At 48.3% G+C, this 17,087-nt stretch overlaps 2 protein-coding genes across 2 annotated transcripts; both read left to right on the plus strand.

Annotated features, from left to right (window-relative positions):
- The first annotated feature begins 1,436 nt into the window (after window positions 1-1,436).
- Window positions 1,437-9,794, plus strand: NUP62CL (nucleoporin 62 C-terminal like). Its single transcript, XM_010216800.2, has 12 exons — window positions 1,437-1,735; window positions 2,361-2,740; window positions 3,195-3,305; window positions 3,719-3,847; window positions 4,233-4,328; window positions 4,833-4,941; window positions 5,079-5,223; window positions 5,574-5,623; window positions 5,744-5,878; window positions 6,557-6,668; window positions 7,461-7,527; window positions 9,680-9,794. Exons 1-12 carry the CDS (start codon window positions 1,437-1,439, stop codon window positions 9,769-9,771), a joined length of 1,725 nt encoding a protein of 574 aa, XP_010215102.2. The 3' UTR covers window positions 9,772-9,794.
- Window positions 9,795-10,908: 1,114 nt separating this feature from the next.
- On the plus strand, window positions 10,909-16,839 carry RBM41 (RNA binding motif protein 41). The gene is made up of 7 exons (XM_088527604.1): window positions 10,909-10,959; window positions 11,558-11,674; window positions 12,018-12,210; window positions 13,841-14,045; window positions 15,144-15,517; window positions 16,050-16,197; window positions 16,539-16,839. The coding sequence occupies exons 1-7, from the start codon at window positions 10,952-10,954 to the stop codon at window positions 16,694-16,696; spliced, it is 1,203 nt and encodes a 400-aa protein (XP_088383730.1). The 5' UTR covers window positions 10,909-10,951; the 3' UTR covers window positions 16,697-16,839.
- The last annotated feature ends 248 nt before the right edge of the window (window positions 16,840-17,087 follow it).

Consider the following 17,087-nt stretch of genomic DNA (forward strand, 5'->3'; position numbering starts at 1 on the left):
CACAAGCCATTTTCCTGCTGTGTTCCAGAAGGACAAACTTTGTCCAAAACTCCCATGAGATGCCCATTCATGTACAGTGGAATATAACCTGCCTGTATCCATATCAGGTTACTGACTCTCAGGCTCCACGTGCATTTGTTGTGGAGGCAGCTCTAGGCTAATAGTGCTCATTAGCCCACGCTAATGCGGAGCCTGCTCTGTGGCCCGCCTGCAGAACAGAGCCCCGGTGGGTGCCGAGGGAAGCGGGGCAGGAGCAGCGGGGGAAGCACCGCTCTGCCCCGCACCACGGGGAGCTTCCAGACGGGTCCGTGTTCAGAGAAGGGCAGCGAAGCTGGTGCGGGGCTGGAGCACAGACCTTACGAGAAGCGGCTGAGGGAGCCGGGGTTGTTTAGTCTGGGGAAGAGGAGGCTCAGGGGAGACCTTATTGCTCTCTACCACTACATGAAAAGAGGCTGTAGTGAGGTGGGGGGTCAATCTCTTCTCCAGAATAACTACAGATAGAACAAGAGGAAATGGCCTCAGGTTGTACCAGGAGAAGCTCAGGGTGGACATTAGGACGAATTTCTACATGAAAAGAGTAGTGAAGACTCAGAACAGGCTGCCCAGGGAGGTGATGGGTCACCGTCCCTGGCAGTGATCAAGAAGTGTGTAGATGAGGCACTTAGGGACACGGTTTAGCAGGCACGGTGGGGTGGGTTTATGACTGGACTCAGTGATATGAAGGTCTCTTCCAACCATGATTCTATGATTTTATAATGATTCTCCGGTTCTGTGACCCCTGCCCTGCGGCACCTCCGGTCCCTACGGAGCTCTGCGGAGGCTCTCGCGGCGCCGCCCGCTCCTACGGGCGCAGAGGCGGGTGGCGCCGCGGAACGCGCGCAGCGCCCCTCACCCCGCGCCCCGCGCCCGTAGGAGCGGGCGGCGCCGCGGAACGCGCGCAGCGCCCATCACCCCCCGCCCCGCCCCGCGCCCGCAGCGCCTCAGCGGCCCCGGCCCGGCCGCACCGCCGCCTGCAACCGCCCGCTCCGACCGCCCGCTCCGACCGCCCGCTCCGACCGCCGCCGGCCCCGGTCGCGTCCCGCGTTGCCGCAGCAACGAGAGGCCCTCCGCCCAGCCCCTCCCGCGAGCCAATCCGGCGTGGCGTCCGTTGAGCGGCGTCGGAAAGAGCCAATAGCTTGTAAGAGTGGCGAGCGCGCTGCCGGCGACTGGGCCGTGAGGGCGAGGGGCGGGCGCGGCGAGGGCGCGTCACGCGCCGCCGGACGGACGTGCGTAAGTAGCGTCATCAGCAGGCGCGGGCGCTGTGCGCGTGCGGCGCGGGCAGGGAGGCGGCGACGGCGGCGGTCGGTGAGTGGCGGCGCGCGCGCCCCGTCTCCGGCCCCTTCCTGCCGGGGGCCTCCGGGCCTGACGGCGGCGCGGCCCTTCTCCCGCAGGTCGCCATGAACCAGTTCAGCTTCGGCTCGGGCGCGGCGGGCGGCGGCTTCACGTTCGGCGCGCCCAAGACGGCGGCTGCCACCACGGCCAGCGCCGCCTTCTCCTTCTCCACGCCCGCCGCCTCGGGGGGCTTCAGCTTCGGGACGCCCGCAGCCGCCGGCAGCCAGCCCGCCGCGCTCTTCTCGCTCAGCACGCCCGCCACGGCCGCCCCCGCCCCCGCCACCGCGGCCCCCGCCGCCCCCGCCGCCTTCAGCTTCGGCGCGCAGCCCGCGGCCACGGCCGCCCCCGCCGCCTTCTCCCTGGGGTGAGTCCCCGGAGCTGCTCCCTTGGTGGAAGCTGGGGGTTCTGCTGCTTCCTCTGGAATAGGAGCCTAGGCTGTTTGAACTGAGAAAAAGAAAAGAGTTTGTTGTCTTGTTTATAATGTATGTATATTAGGTCTTGATGTCTCTAGTGTTGCAGGCAAAGCTTGGGGTATTCAGCATCTTTCTTTACTCAAGCAAGACCATTCTTTTGTGTCAAGAGGCTATGAACTTTGGAATGGGAATGTATAGAATGATTTCTCCTTTCTGAGGTAGAGTAAAAATGTGATGAAACATCCCAGGGCAATCCTGGTTCTGCCTAGGCAGGTGCTTTTTAGGTAATGCTGATAGAAGTGCAATGAAGGGTAGCGAGAACCTGGATCTTATTGATAGCAATGAGAAGAGGTGTTGTGTGGGTGTGAAGAGGGGCTTGGCTTTGTGTCACTTGCCTTGTGGCTGAGAAGGGACTGGAGAGACAATATTCTGTGTCAAAGATGAGCTGTAGTTAGTGTGAGAGATGAACCTGACATGTGTCTCTGGAGTTAGGATTTTTGCTGTCAGCAAACACTGTGGAAGAAAGCTGTCTCCTAGTCCTGGGATGTCACAAACAATTTTCTTTCTTTTTCCTAGGGGGAATGCGCCCAAGCTAAACTTGGGAGGCAGCAGCACAGCCCCAGCTACGGGCATTACAGGAGGCTTTGGGTTTGGCTCTGCCCCAGCTAGTGCACCCTCGAGTCAAGCAGCAGCCCCGTCCGGCTTCATATTCGGCTCTGTCACCGCCACCACCACGGCTGCTCCGTCGGGCACGACCGGGGGGTTCAACTTCTCCAGCGGCGGCGCCGCCCAGGCGGGAGTGCCCGGCCTCGGCATGGCGCCCGCGAGCACCGCGGCCCCGCAGACGGCGCCCACGGGCCTCACCTTCGGAATGGCCCCCGCGGCCACCACCGCTGCCACCGCCGGGGCAGCCGCGCAGCCAGCGGCCGCCTTCAGCCTCGGCGCGCAGAGCACGGGTGGGTGATGAGGCTCTGCTGGGAGGCGCTTGAGGGGGTTTGAGGGCTCCTACGTGAGAGGTTCAGAAGCCAAGGCTTAGATATTTCTGCCACTGTGAGCAGAAGGGTTGGAGTTGCGTTTGGAGTGCTTAGAGGATGTTTTTGGTGGGTCTGGTGGGGAGGATGGAGGTGGGGTTGGGAGTTGAAGGGGAGCTCCCTGTCCAGGATGCTGAACTGCTGCTGAAGCCAGGCCACAAACCTGTCTGTGTCCTCAGAGTCCAGCAAAAACTCAGGCTGCAGCCTTCAGTTTGTGCTGGGGGTAGTGCAGGTCTCAGGAATTTCCTCAGCGAGGGCTAAAATTGGATTTGTTCTTACTCTGTGGGTCCATTAGAAATGTTATTTAAGATTTTACACATCAGAAATAACTTGCTCATGTGTGGGTGTTTTTCTTTTAAACTTCTGCTACTTGTTCCAGGTCTAAACTTTGGATCATTGACTTCAACAACAGCTACAAGTGCACCCCCAGGAACACTGACCACTGGTATGAGCCAGGCACCCACGCTGTCATTTGGAGCCAAACTTGGAGGTAGGAGGTGATTGAGAAAATAGAGATTCAAAGAATAGAGAATCCCCTTCTCAACTTAATGTCTCTGCTGGAGTCTGGAATTGGGTCACGTGTATTTGTTAGTGTGAAATTACAATGGCATGAGTAATCTGTTGAAGTTCACTGAACTTTCTCATTAAATATACCAGGTCTTGTGCTGTCCTGTGTGCAGGGTTGTGTTCTGCAGTGTGTTTTAGGGCACTTTTGCAACTGAAACACAAGTAATTGCAAAGGTTACAAAGGGGAAGAGGACGAGTACAGGAGAAAGTTTAGGATTCTCTTCCTTCAAAAACTGCCATGTTGTGAAAGATTCATAGCTTCTCAGCTTGGCTATTCTGAAGTGTTAGAATTTGCCAAATACCTGCTTGTTTGAAACTCTACTGTTTGGTTTCTAGCAACGTCCACAGCTTCTACAACTGCTACTACCACCACAACTTCCCTTCTTGGTTCATCTGGGCCTACATTGTTTGCATCTATAGCAAGTTCCTCAGCACCAACCTCATCCACCACCACAAGCCTCTCACGTAAGTCACAAAATACAGAATTTATATATTGGAAGAAAATATGGTGAGAATGCTTGGTGGCATCTGTCAGTAATGAAGCTTGAGATCCTCTTGTAGCACTTGTTTCATGGCAAACTTTCTTTGGTTGTGAATTATAGAAAGTTTTGTCCAAAAGAAGCACATTTAATTTCAGAGTGGGCAGGCAGAGTGGCAACTGCAGCTTATGTGACTTTTTTTTTTTTTTTTTTTTTTTGAGAGAGAGAGAAATTATCACCACAGTTGAGCTTTATATCTAGGTATGTGTTGGACAGTGCTATGAGTGGCTGCATCTGACATTAATGTTAAATTTGACCCTTAAGTTAGGTGTTCACACATGGGGTACTCAATTCTTGTTTTCTGTTTACAGTTGGTGCCCCTTCCACTAGTACAGGCACTCTTGGAACTCTTGGATTTGGATTGAAAGTTCCTGGAACGACAGCTGCAGCAACAAGCACCGTGACTAGTAAGAATTAAATGCAGTAAAAAAAAACACCGACATCAGGGCTCTGCAGTAGAAAAGGGCCGTGCTGATGTTGCAGTACAGAAAAAAAAAAAAAAAAAGGCTGGGGGGAGACTGGGGAAGAAATTAGAAATTCTTCTGCAAAATGCACTGTACCTGCAATTGTGCAAGGTAGGAACTGGGTGCAGTTACTAGAGCTAGTATTAAAATACCTGCAGACTGAGGCACGTGTGGTTTTTGCTATTTTGTTTTATTTTTTTTACTTTGAATGATGCCCATAGATGTAGGCTGTCAATTGTGCTTTCTACTGTAATGCTTACAGGTATTTATAATGCACTGCTATCAGTAATGTCAAAATATGCATTCTGTGTACATCTCAAACGACGTTCCCTTGTTAAAAGGGCCCTTTTGACATTATGCGGTATTGGGGTTAGAATTGTAAATAGAATCTGTTCTGGTTCTATTAGATGTGACCTTTGGTTGTTTAACATGAGTCTTTTCTTTCAGGCTCTTCTGCTCCTAGTGTAAGTTTTGCTTTGAATCTTAAGCCATTAACTACCACTGGAACCATTGGAGCTGTGACTTCTACAGCTACTGTAACCACAGCAACAACCAGGTGAGTGGGATTTTTGGTTTGAGCAATAGCAATATTACTGTTGGTGTCTGGAGGAAGGGGAGGTGAGTGGGTGCTGTTAGTTACGCTTACACCTTGATTTTTGATCTTGTACCCCTGTACTGGCTCATGCTTCTCAGTGCACCTCCAGTGATGACGTATGCCCAGCTGGAGAGCTTGATAAACAAGTGGAGTCTGGAACTTGAAGATCAAGAGAAGCACTTCCTTCATCAAGCTACTCAAGTTAATGCCTGGGATCGGACATTGATAGAGAATGGAGAGAAGGTAAGGTGGCATCTAGTGCAACCTAATTTTGTTTAATTTTTAAAAGATATTAAGTTATAGATGCAGCAAGCCATCTAGTAGATTATCTTTTGTCTTAAAGATGACAATTAAATATGGATACTTAGACAGACATAGTCTTTTTTTAATTAGAAATATGTATGGAGTTATGTGAACAAGCTACCTTAGAGCTGAACTTTCAAGGAAAAAGTTTTATTAAATATTTTCTGGTCTACAAATATGTTTATTTCCTGTCTGTGATAATTATTTGCACAGAACTACTTTTCTCAGTTTTTCCACTTTTTGCCAGATGATCTCGCATCTTCCTACAATTAAATTTGTTCTGTTTCTAGATTACATCATTACACAGAGAAGTAGAGAAAGTGAAACTTGATCAGAAGAGGTAAGAAGCTATGAGCCCTGGAGATGGCTTTATTTGCATGTTCTGTGGTTTTGTGCAGAAGTCCTAGAATGTATTCCATGTCTGGACCCAATCTGTGGGTAATACTGCTTTTCCTTTCAGGCTGGATCAGGAACTAGACTTTATTTTGTCACAACAGAAAGAGCTGGAAGACTTGTTGACCCCTCTGGAGGAGTCTGTGAAGGAACAGAGTGGGACTATTTACTTGCAGCATGCAGATGAAGAAAGGGAAAGAACGTAAGATAAATCTGTGTTGAACGTGTGATAAGCAGGCTAGTGTAGTGATGTCCAGTCAGAAGTAGGAATAGCAAGCATGACAGTATTGAACTATTGATATCCTCTTTAAAATGTGTAACCCTGTTTTATGCATCACATTTTGGACCTTAAAAATAGGGAAATTGCAACTGAAAGCCCCTTTAATCGACATGAAAAACTTCATGGATGTGGGTCTAAGTAGCTGTTTTGGAAAAGGCTATTAGAATTGGCAAAACTTGCTTTTAAAAAGTGATTAATGACAGAATTAATATGAGCAGAAAGCACTTTGTGCAGCTCAAGTATCCTTGTAAACATGGTACCAGTACTGAATCTTAGCAGGTTAAAGTATTCAGTTCAAGAGGCATGAATCTTGGAACAGTCTTGTCTAGCTGGTTACTTTAATTCTGGTGTTAAGCTTCTAGAAAGCCGTCAGCAGTATTGCATATCTGTAACCATAGATTATTGCAAGAGCTAAGATATTAGGTGTTACCTCAAATGTGTAGTAAAATGCCTCTTCATGATGCAGTCCTCATGTATCTACTGTGTCTTGGTTGGAAAGGATGGGGCCTAATTCTGGTCACCTGAAGATGCTACAACTGAGAGCAGGTCTTCTGAGGCTCGCTGTGAAGACTTTGATGTTGCTTCTCCATTGTTTTGCAGATATAAACTGGCCGAAAACATAGATGCTCAGTTAAAGCGTATGGCACAAGATCTTAAGGACATAATCGAGCACCTGAATACATCAGGAGGCCCAGCAGACACTAGTGACCCAGTAAGTCCAAACTTGGTTTGCATGTCAGTATAGACAGGAGGTTTTCCTTTGTAACTCTTCACTTATTCATTTGTGGGTATTCTGCTGCTTGTGTCTCCAACCTTGGAAGAGTATTTTGTTTTGTTCCTGAGACCACTTGCTTCTAGCAAGAAGCATGCAAGCCAGCCTGTCTGTCATAAGATTGACATTCTCTAAAATTTTAAATTCCAAAGCATTCTAGCCTGAACTCCATTTGTCATTCTTGTTGACTTCTTGCCTAGGTTGCAACTTGTCTCAGAGGTAGGTCAGAGTTTTGATCTTGCTGCCTTCTCTGCCGCTTGCATCTTTCTTGTGCAAATCTAAGTTCTGTACAAATGCACTTTTTTTTTTTTTTTACTTCTAGTACACTTGTGTCCCAAAGAAAATAAGATCTGAATTATGTACTCATCATGTTTTTACTGATAAATTTTCTTTTTCCTGGTTTAAAAAAAAAAAAACTCCTTCTGAAGAGAGCATTGCAGATTTTTCCCCATTCAGTTTCATTCTTGCCACCTAATATGATTAAATGTGATGCATTTGAGGTCTGAATTTGAGTGAGACCAAGCCAGAGTGATATATGGCAAACAAATCTGTCTTGCCGGACAAGAAGCAATATAACATAGTTGCTGCAAAGACTTTAAGAAAATAACTGTTAGTAAAGCTGTGCATATGAGAAATTCAATAGTTTTGTGTTTTAAAGTACAGGAACTGTCTATCTCTTGCTGCTCTTGGTTTTTGTGTACTCTAACTAATATTTGCACCTTTTGTTTTTAGCTTCAGCAGATCTGTAAAATTTTGAATGCGCATATGGATTCTTTGCAGTGGATTGACCAGAATTCAGGTGAGTTTCGTGCAACTGTTTAGGAATAAAAATATGAAGTATGTTAAGTGTGCATGCATGTGCAGAAAGGTAATGCAGACCAGAAGCTGCACTTCATAGTGAGAAATTGAGTGTAGTTGCTGCCTTATCCTTGGATTTGCTAGCATACCAGGGTGCTTCCAGAGCTCAGCACTTGTACAACAAAATTTTGATGCCTTTTGCTTAAAAGGAGCCTCCTCCTTTGGAGATCTTCAAAACTCACCTGGATGCCACCCTGTGCCATGTGCTCTAGGTGTCCCTGCTTGAGCAGGGGGGTGGGACTGGATGATCTCTGGAGGTCCCTTCCAATCTCAACCATTCAGTGATTCTGTGACTTTGAGGGTGTGTGTTTGTTTATTTTAATTGATGGTATTGGCCACAGGGGGGCATTGCTGACTAAAGTAGTGGAGCTCTCACCAGCACTGAATTGCAGCCACCTGGTTGCAGTACTGTCCAAAGTGCTCCCATCAGTGCAGTCAGTCCTGGATGGAAGCAGGCACTTTTCCAGTGGTTTTAATTTGATAATGTTGGCTTATGCCAATACTAAATGTGGTGTTTTCTAGAAGATTTGTGACTTCTGTATGTATGAATTCTATCTTATCTTAGTAAGTATTGGTATATCTCATCTATCATCAGACTGCTGACTCTAATTACAGAATAAACTTGAAAATAGCTATCTTTACAGGTTAACTTTTTGAAAAAGCCCTTCAAACAAGGAAAAGCAATAAACCTTAAACTGCATATTTTTGAAAATGATTAATGTGACTGTCTATAGAATTATTGGCAAGGAGAAGAATTCCTCTTTTTATATGCACTTGAATGTTAGATTGCAAAAGAACATGTGATATTGAAGTAACCAAAGTAGCCCTTACTGTTAGTAATTTAAGAGTAGGCCTGGGAAGGATGCATTTCTAACAACTTTAAAAATGCAAGATATTTACCCTGTATGTAATGCTAAAAACTTTGTTTCCTGTCAGACGCCTCCAAGGCTGTGTTGCAAAAGTAAATGAGCTTTTCCTAAGTATACTTTTCTCTTTGGCTATTGATGTGCCTGGTTTTTAAGAATTATATGCAACTTAAGACTTGATGCTGTTTTATTTAGCTTCTCTTGTGCTGAGCCAATTAAATGTTCTTGCTGAACAGATGCATGAAGTTGCTCCCTTCATAGGGAGGTCCCTTCATGACCCCAGTAGAGGCAGTATTTGGATGAAGCCTTGTGCTTAGGTATTGCCTCAACCAGTTTCTTTCTTGATTTACCTGAGTGCTGAATTGAACAAGACTAGATATGTGCAGCAGATTTGTGTCTTGCTTGTGTGGTGAATCTTTGAAAATAGATAAACTGAGAGGTGAATGTGCTTCATATGTTACTGGAAAATTCCAGGATTGGCACAGGATTATGTCAAATTCCAGGGTTGATAGAATAAAAATCTGGAATATCTCTAAATTGCAGAATGACATAATGTCATAGACCTCGTCAATAACATCTGAGAAGGTTCCATGAAATTGCTCTATCTTTTGCCAAAACTTTTGTTGCAATAGCAACAGTATTTAAAGTTAATAACTAAAGTAGTTGCCTGTATATTGCCACATCAGTGATCTGCAGGTAACAGGCCTGTAATGTGAGTGCAAGTGAGCTGCAGCTTTTTGGTATCATTGTACAGTTATATATTTACAGCTAAAAGCTTGTTACAATTGTGATATTTTGTGAGAAAGTATATAGATGTCTAACAGATTATAATTAACCTGAATCTTGCAAAATTCAAGTGTGAGATGGGTAGGGGAAAAGCCTGATACATCAATTTTTCTCAAGCTGAAGGCCAGCTACTGTTGCTATTCATGAAGGGTTTAGCTATCTAAAGCTGTATGCTGAAATCGCAAAAGCCTGAAACAGGCTGGGCAAAGTGTCACGGCATGTTCCAGGGATCTTCAGAATCTGCCTGCTAGTCCCTGAATGCCACAAAATACTTCTCGGAAAATCTTCTCTTGCGGGGGCATCTAGCAGTGTTTTGGTGTTTTCCTCTTTCTCTGTGCAGTGTCAAACCTGAGCAAATCAAGTATGTTTCCTTCTGCAGGCTGAACTCTGTAAGGCTGTATTTTATGCTGATGGGTCACTTCTCTTTCTTTCTTCTTTCAGCCCTGTTGCAGAGAAAGGTAGAAGAGGTGACAAAGGTTTGTGAGAGCCGCCGCAAGGAGCAAGAGCGCAGTTTTAGGATCACATTTGATTGAAAGACTCACTGGTGTTACAATATCGTATCTGAAGCTCTGTGGGGACCTGGGTTTAAAATCTCTTTGTATTTTTTTTATTTTAATAAAATTTGCTTTGGAATAAAAAATAAAGCTAATCTCTGCAGTATCACACTGGAATTTGGTGAGTCCAGTCTGAGAGACTGCATAAAGCTTGTGCTGAAAGTATGTGCTTTTGTTCTTAAATCTTTGTAAGCGCATGCAAAAATGTGTGTATTTGAGAGTGCTGCCTTTGGGAGATTTAAGCCCTCTGACTTCGCAGCTGAGCCCTCCACCTCCGTTTTGCTTAAATGCAGCCTCAATGGTCTCAGTCAGAGCCTCCTAGGCTTTTATTCAGGTTCTGGTGAGTTGCTTGTTAAACAGATGTTCCCTCCAGGAACTGTAGACAAATTTGCTGTCTGACAAATGTAGTGCCCTGTACTACAAGCTGGCGTATGTTTCAACTGGGTCTGCTTCCAGTGCTGCAAGGGGGGTTTTGTTCCTGTGTCTGTTTGGCTTTTTTTTTTTTTTTTTTTTTTTTTTTTTTGGGTAATAAACTGCTTTTGTACTTGTACCTTCAGCTGTTTCCGCAGCACCTTTCTTCAACCAGAATTTGTGATAAAAATACTAGATGTGCAAGTAAGAAAATAAGTAGGAAAATAACTTGTAAATGGGTGTGCAGCTTGTTTGATCAGAAGGGCACAGGAAAATGTATTGAATAGTGCCAAGCCTGTAAAGAGCTATGCTAATCTCATTGTTTTCTTGATTAAAATGTTATTTTGATCCACACTGCCCTCTCTTTTTACTAGTAGGGGAAAATAACTCTTTGTGTAATACTTGATTCAGCCCTGCCCTCTATGTAGGGTTTCATTTCTGCTGAAGGCTGTAAATAGCTACACCTCTCTAATGCATATATCCCTTTGCATATATCCTCGAAAGGAAGGGGAAGAGCCCCCCTCTCGGGATTCACGGCCGCTTCCACGGGCGGGCTCCCTTCTAGCACCCCTTCTCCCGTCGGGCCGCCCCGTTCCTCCCTGCCGGGGCGCGCGGCGCGGCTGCAGGCCGCTCGCCTCAGGAGGCGCGGGCCCTCCCGCACTACAACTCCCGGCAGCCCCCGCGGCGGCCTCCCCCGCTGCAGCGCGGGCGGCGCTCGCGGGCGCTGCCGGGAGTTGGAGGCGCGGCCATGAGGAGGTGAGCGGCGCGGGCGGCCGCGATACCCGCGGTGCTGGAGAGCCGCGTCCCGCGGCCCTTTCTGGAGGGGCGAGCGGAACTGCTGCCCGGCACCGGCGCTCTGACTCGCTCCGGGGCTGCTTTCCTAGCCCGCGGTGCTTCCCCGCAGCGCGGAAGGAGAGGCCCCGGCGTGAGGCGCGAGCTGCGGGTGGGACCCGCGGACAAGCGGGAGGCGGCGACTCTGTGGAGCCAGGTGTCCTTGGCGAGAGCAAACTGTGCTTCACCTGCGCTGCTGAGACACCCAGTTTCCCTTTTTGCCTATTTTTAATTACTTGAAACTAAGCAATAGTTAAATAATAAAAACCAGCCTTCTAGGAATAAAAACAACAAGGTTGTATGTGTAATTACCCTCTCTGAAGTATTCTTAATGTTCTCAAAATCTGTTTGTTTTTCTGGTTAATGTTGTTGGGCATGTTTGTTTGTTTTGTCAAGCCAATTTTGGTTCCTTGGGCACTTTAATCCCCATGAAAAGCATCAAGCAGGTGGGGAGACTCTTGGTACAGTGGATTGGGAGTGTTTCTTGCTCTTGCCACCTCCGTGTTGCGTGTGTGTTCCCCAGAGTCAACACCAGTCTGTCCAGCGATGACCTCCTCCTGGAAGACTTGGAGACAGAAGGAGAAAGGCAGCTGAAGAGCCTCCTTCACCACCAGCTTGATACCAGTGTCTCCATTGAGCAGTAAGTCCTGATGTGGCCAGCACAGCCTAGGGGCCTGGGGCCTCCTAACCGGGGAGATGTTTTATACAGTGAGCCCCACAAGCCAAAACAGCTGCACAGATTCTCCTTCCTTATAGCATCTCTTGCTGGTGAGGTGCAGGAGGTGAGCACTCTTGAACTTTTGGGACAAATGCCAGCAGCAATTTATTTTGACCAAGTGCTTGGTCAGATAATGTGTGTGTTTCAGAACCAATTTGTGCCCAGGTGGGGCAGGATGAAGTGGGGCTGGGTGGGAGAGGCCAGTCCCTACCCAGCTGTTTCTCAGCACAAGGTAGTTTCTGCTGTTCTCTGCTTTGGGTTACAGGTGCAAGTCAAAGCGGAAATGCTTTGCCCCTGCAGCTTTCTACAAGCCTTTTGGGGAAGAGGCTGCAGGGGCTTTGAGCTTGTCACAGTTCCAGGCTCTGCAGGAGAGTGACAAGGAAACTGCTTCTCTCCGGGAACTGGGGCTCTCGGATGCAGAGATCCTGCTCTGGAAGAACCAGGCTTCAACAGAGAAGGTGAGAAGCCTTCTACTGGGACCTGTATGTGACAGGTCTCTTCAGCCTTGTTTTGTCAGGTCTCACAGCACTTCTGTGGAAAACTCAAGCACTGTGTAATCCCTCTAGTAAGGAGTAGCTCCTCCATATGATCTCTTGTCTGATCCTACCAGTCTAAAGGTATTTCTTCTGGCCTGTTTTCTTTGATTAAAGGGTCTGTGCCAAAAGCTGTGACCGACAGAAAAGTCGGTTATTGGGAGCACGGCAGGACCTGGTTGGTCCTCAGCATCTTGAGGATGTTGAGTGAATCATTTCATGTGTGTAATAAAAAATATTTAAAAAGGGAGTAGGGAAAAAAGACTTCAAAGTGCACCCAAATCTCCTTTCTCTTTTCTGCCACTGCTGGATTCCATGGCAGGCTTAGGTGAGCTGTTTGTACGGAGGGTTTTGCATGTTCCTCCACCCAGGGAACAACAGGGCTGTTTGACCAAGCATGGCCATGACCTGCCCCTCTTGGGGTGCGGTTGGCAGAGAAGCATTACCAAGGGAAAATTTGCAGGCAGCAGAAGCAGCTTCCCTTTTTCCCTTCCTTTACCTATTTCTTTCACATTTCAGGGCAAGGGGCTTTTGGGATCAGTCTATGTCAAGTGCTCTGGAGTGTCCTCTTAAATTTGGTAAAGCAGAAGGTACAAAACAGGACTTAAACTGACCCTTGGCTTCCCTCCAACGCCTCTTGCTGAGCAGTAGCTATGTATGGAAGGAAGCAGTAAGTCAGTGGCAATCGTGGGTTTGCTTGTCTCCCGCTGAAGTCATTACTTCAGTATTTAAATGCAAACCCAGCCCTTGGAGCCTGCATTCAGCTTTGGGTTAAGGAGGTGGGTGGTTTTCCTTTAAAGTAAAAATTAATGCCAACAGCACAATCTGTTAAATTTGGTACGGAATCAGTGCAGAGATATTTAGAAATAAAAACCAGAATGGCAAACATTAGTCTGATAGAAAATCACGGACATTAGAGTGTACTTCCTACCACTCACGAGAGGAGAATAATATTTGGGGAGAAAACTCAAGTCTAGTAGACATTTGCAACCTTGGAGGTGGAGGTCCCAAAGGGAAATATCCTATTAAGGAGGAATTGGCTGAGACAGAGAGGACTGCAGCTGCTCGTGGAGCTCCCAGCAAGGTATCGCTGCAGGCTTTTCTTATTTACAGCTACTGAGTTGCAGCTCTTTTGAAAACAAGGTGCTGCAAATGATTTCCTAGAATTGCTTTTCCACATAAACTGCCCTTTGTGCTCCACAGAAGCTGTGAAACAGTGGATAGAAGCAGCGCAGATGTAGGCCAGTAGAGTCAGGAGGGAAGGAGAGAGGTACCCTTGGGAAAATCTCTGTTAGACTGTGATGTGTGGTGGGAGAAAGCCTAATCTCTTGCCTGAGGCAGAGGGATCTGCCACAGTAATTCTGAAAGAACTGAATGTGAATAAAGAAAATCCAGCCTTGGCCCCTAGGTGTTCTCTAGATTCTGAAAAAGGTTGATAGGGAAAAACAGAAATGCTCTTCAGATGCTTCCTGGCTGCACCCGCTCAAGTTGGAAGGTGTGAAGCCTCTGAGGGAGGCGTGCAGTGCGTCTGAGCTGAGCTGTGCCTGTCTTGCAGGGCTCGGGGCTTGGGGCAGCCCCTGAGGCCACGCAGGAGCGACTTCGTGCCATCCAGGAGAAGATGGAAGAGCGGCAGCGCATCCTCGCACTGCCCCAGAGGTTTGCTGGCAGCAAGCAGCTGAGCCGGCGGGAGATGGAGATCGAGAACGCGCTCTTCCAGGGGACGGACCGGCACTCCTTCCTCCGGGCTCTCTACCACCAAGGTATGTGCACCTGAGGCTGCTCCTGCCTTTGCTCCAACGGGGAGATTTGAGGGCTGTGGGAGTCCAGCACGTTTCTCTCTGGCCTAGAGACAGAATCTCTAGACTAGAGATTGTTTTCTGTGACTTAACAGCTGTCTGGCAAAAGCAGGAGGGAAGCAAAGGCACAGAGCAAACACTGACTTGATGAAGGCACCCCAAGTCAGTAGCACAGGTGGGAATAGAGCCCAATTGCTGATTCCCAGATGAGTGAGGTTCATGGGATGACACTCCCACTCATCCTAGCAGTGCTTAAAACATCCCAGCATATGATTTAACGTGACTTTTTGGATGGAGACTCTAGTATTGCCCAGAGAGGTTATAAAGAGCTCCTCCTCTCAAGCTGGGAAACGTGCAGAGGTGAAGCTCCTGCCCCAGCCGGTTTTGTGCATCAGACAGGGTTAAACAGATGACCAGGTGAGGCACTGCTCTGGTTTGGGCTGATGCTGCTCCATCTTTTATGTGCAGCTGGCTCCAAGGTCCTCTGGTCCCTGCTCCCTCTTCTGGTGTTACATCAGTGTTGCTGCAATTAGGAAAACCAAGAGTCAGCAAAGTTGAGGCTGGGAGAGCCCCATTTCATTTCTGTCCTCGTTTCAATTAAATATAGTAAAGGACATATCTTTGGCCCATCCCTGATATGGACTTTCCTTAAATCCATTAGCTTAACATGGTGGTGTCTCTGGAAGCAAAATGCCAAATTAAATCAGCATAGTACATCCTGGCCATGCAAGAGGAAGAGGAAGGAATTACCAGGCTGCTGAAATGTGGTTGTAGATAAGCTAATGAGACCATATGTAGAAAAATGAGTTCTGTGCAAAGCGCTGGTGGAGCTGCTCCTCTCTGCAGGTCTGTCCTGAGTCAGTAAAGAGATAATTGATCGCTCTTGGGGCTGCTCTTCTTATTTTAAGTGATCTGCAGATGGAAGATGGCAAGTGCATGGAGTTTTGTCTAGAATAGGACTTTTCTTGGGGTCCTGTCTGTTTCTTCTCGAATTCTTTGGGTTTTTTTTTTTTCAGGTGGTTGTTGGTAGTAATATTAACATATTTCTTTGTGGTGGATTAGATGACACTCAGAAGAGTACAGCAAACGAAAAGGACCCCATGGTTCACCTGGAAACTGTTTATCAGGAGCTGCTGAACAAGCAGTTGCCTGAGCAGCCACAGCCTGCGAAGTGTGATCCACGCGTGCCGTTTTCTGTGCCCCGAAAGGAGGCCACGGAGGAGACATCACTTCCTCAGCAGGGAGAGCAGGCAGAGCAGGAAATAAGTCCCAGCCTTCCTGCAGCAAAGCCTCCTGAATCTCCACTTAAGCCTGTGACTATAAAAGAGCCTGTGGAGTTTGTTTCAGAAGAGGAGATCTGTAAAAACAGGCTCTCGGAGGAAGAGATCCGACGTATTCCCAGGTTTGCCTCCTACCATCCTGGGGAGCCCAGCAAGGTATGTTGAGATGTAAGCAGGATGTGTTCATCTTCCTAGCCGGCACGTCCGAAAGCCCCTTCTGCAGGCAAAGGTCCCTCTTTGCTATTGAATGCTTGTTGCCTGCTTGATCCTCCCGGCCCAAGGGAGCAGCTTCTGCTATGGGAGAAAAGGGGCCACTGGAGCTCAGCAGGAAGTCACCCTGCCTGGCAAGGCTGCACTTCAGAGCCCCGTGTGACTGAGACCAGCCATGCCTTCGTTCAACCTGTGTTTAACTGGTAAACTGGTACCTGGAGCTTACGATGTTCTATAAATAACTGGCGCAGTCAGCAACTTGCACAGAGACAGCATGATGGTGCCTCAAGTCCAGCACTGCCTGTCTCTACCCACCTGCCTTCATCTTCCAAACTGTTAGTGTCAAGGGGAAGAATAGACTCTGGGGTGGCAGAGGGACCAAACTAATTAATTGCTGTGGGGTGCATAGGCTGGAACTGAGTTGCAGGGCAGTCTGTTTGCATGGTGCAGGCTGGCTAACCCTTTTTCTTGGGAATAGGTGCTGTATTTGAAGAACCTGGGCCCTCGAGTGACGATGAAGGACCTCGTGTCCTTGTTTGCTCGGTTCCAGCTGGAGAACAACCCACCAGTCCAGTTCCGCCTGCTGAGCGGCCGCATGAGGGGCCAGGCTTTCATTACGTTCCCTGGTGAGTTGCTCCTTGTGTCTCGTAGTCCTTTTCTCACTCATGAAGGTGCCACCTCCGTGCCACGGAGTGCTGTGCTTGTCCCAAGCCAGTTGTCCATGGAGCAGGAGGTGAATTCAGTCCCTTGACTGAGGTCCATCAAGACACAGGGGATGCAGTCTGTTACGGACTGTGTTCCCTGTCACTCTGGCTGGGTGATTGCAGCCCTGCAGTCATTCTGGTGGTGACTTAGGGTCTGAGATCCAGGAATGTCTGTGCCCCCATCACATGTCCATGCCGGAACTTGTTGGATTTATATTGAAGCTGGTGACATGTAACCTGAGCCCATTTTACTCTCGTTGCAGATATTCAGGCAGCACAGAAGGCAATGCAGCTGGTGAACGGGTACAATCTGCAGGGGAAGCCGCTGGTTATCGAATTTGGGAAAAACAAGGGGCATTCATCCGAGACTGGCTCTGCCGCCACCTCCTCCAGTGCCGGAGAGAGCCCCCCTGGCAAGTAAGGGATGGATAAGCTGGGGACCTTGCAAATTTGCACAGGCCACAGGATGTCCGTGGTCACAAGTGAGGGCAGTACGGGACTGCTGGAAGCTGTTGTCCAGGTTTGAGTGTCCAGGTGGGGAAGGTGGCGAGCAGGAGAGGAGGCTCTGAGTGAGCGGGGAGAGCGAGCGCTTTGCAGCCAGCAGGGAAGCTCAGAGCAAGGGTGGATAGGGCCTCCCACAGCACAGACTGTGGCTCGGCCCTGCCTTGAGGGCACCTGAGGAGTTTTGTTGCGGGGGGACCTGGGCTGCTGGGTGCCCCTCTCTGTACAGCCATAGCTCTGTCTGTGTTGTTAGTGTGTACGGGCTTTTCCACCTGGTGTGCGCTTCAGCCCCCCTCAGCCTTGCGCAGGAA

This window comes from Tinamus guttatus, unplaced genomic scaffold, assembly GCF_059628265.1.
Source record: "Tinamus guttatus ecotype Peru unplaced genomic scaffold, ASM5962826v1 Tinamus_guttatus_pri_ptg000287l, whole genome shotgun sequence".
Classification (NCBI taxonomy): domain Eukaryota; kingdom Metazoa; phylum Chordata; class Aves; order Tinamiformes; family Tinamidae; genus Tinamus; species Tinamus guttatus.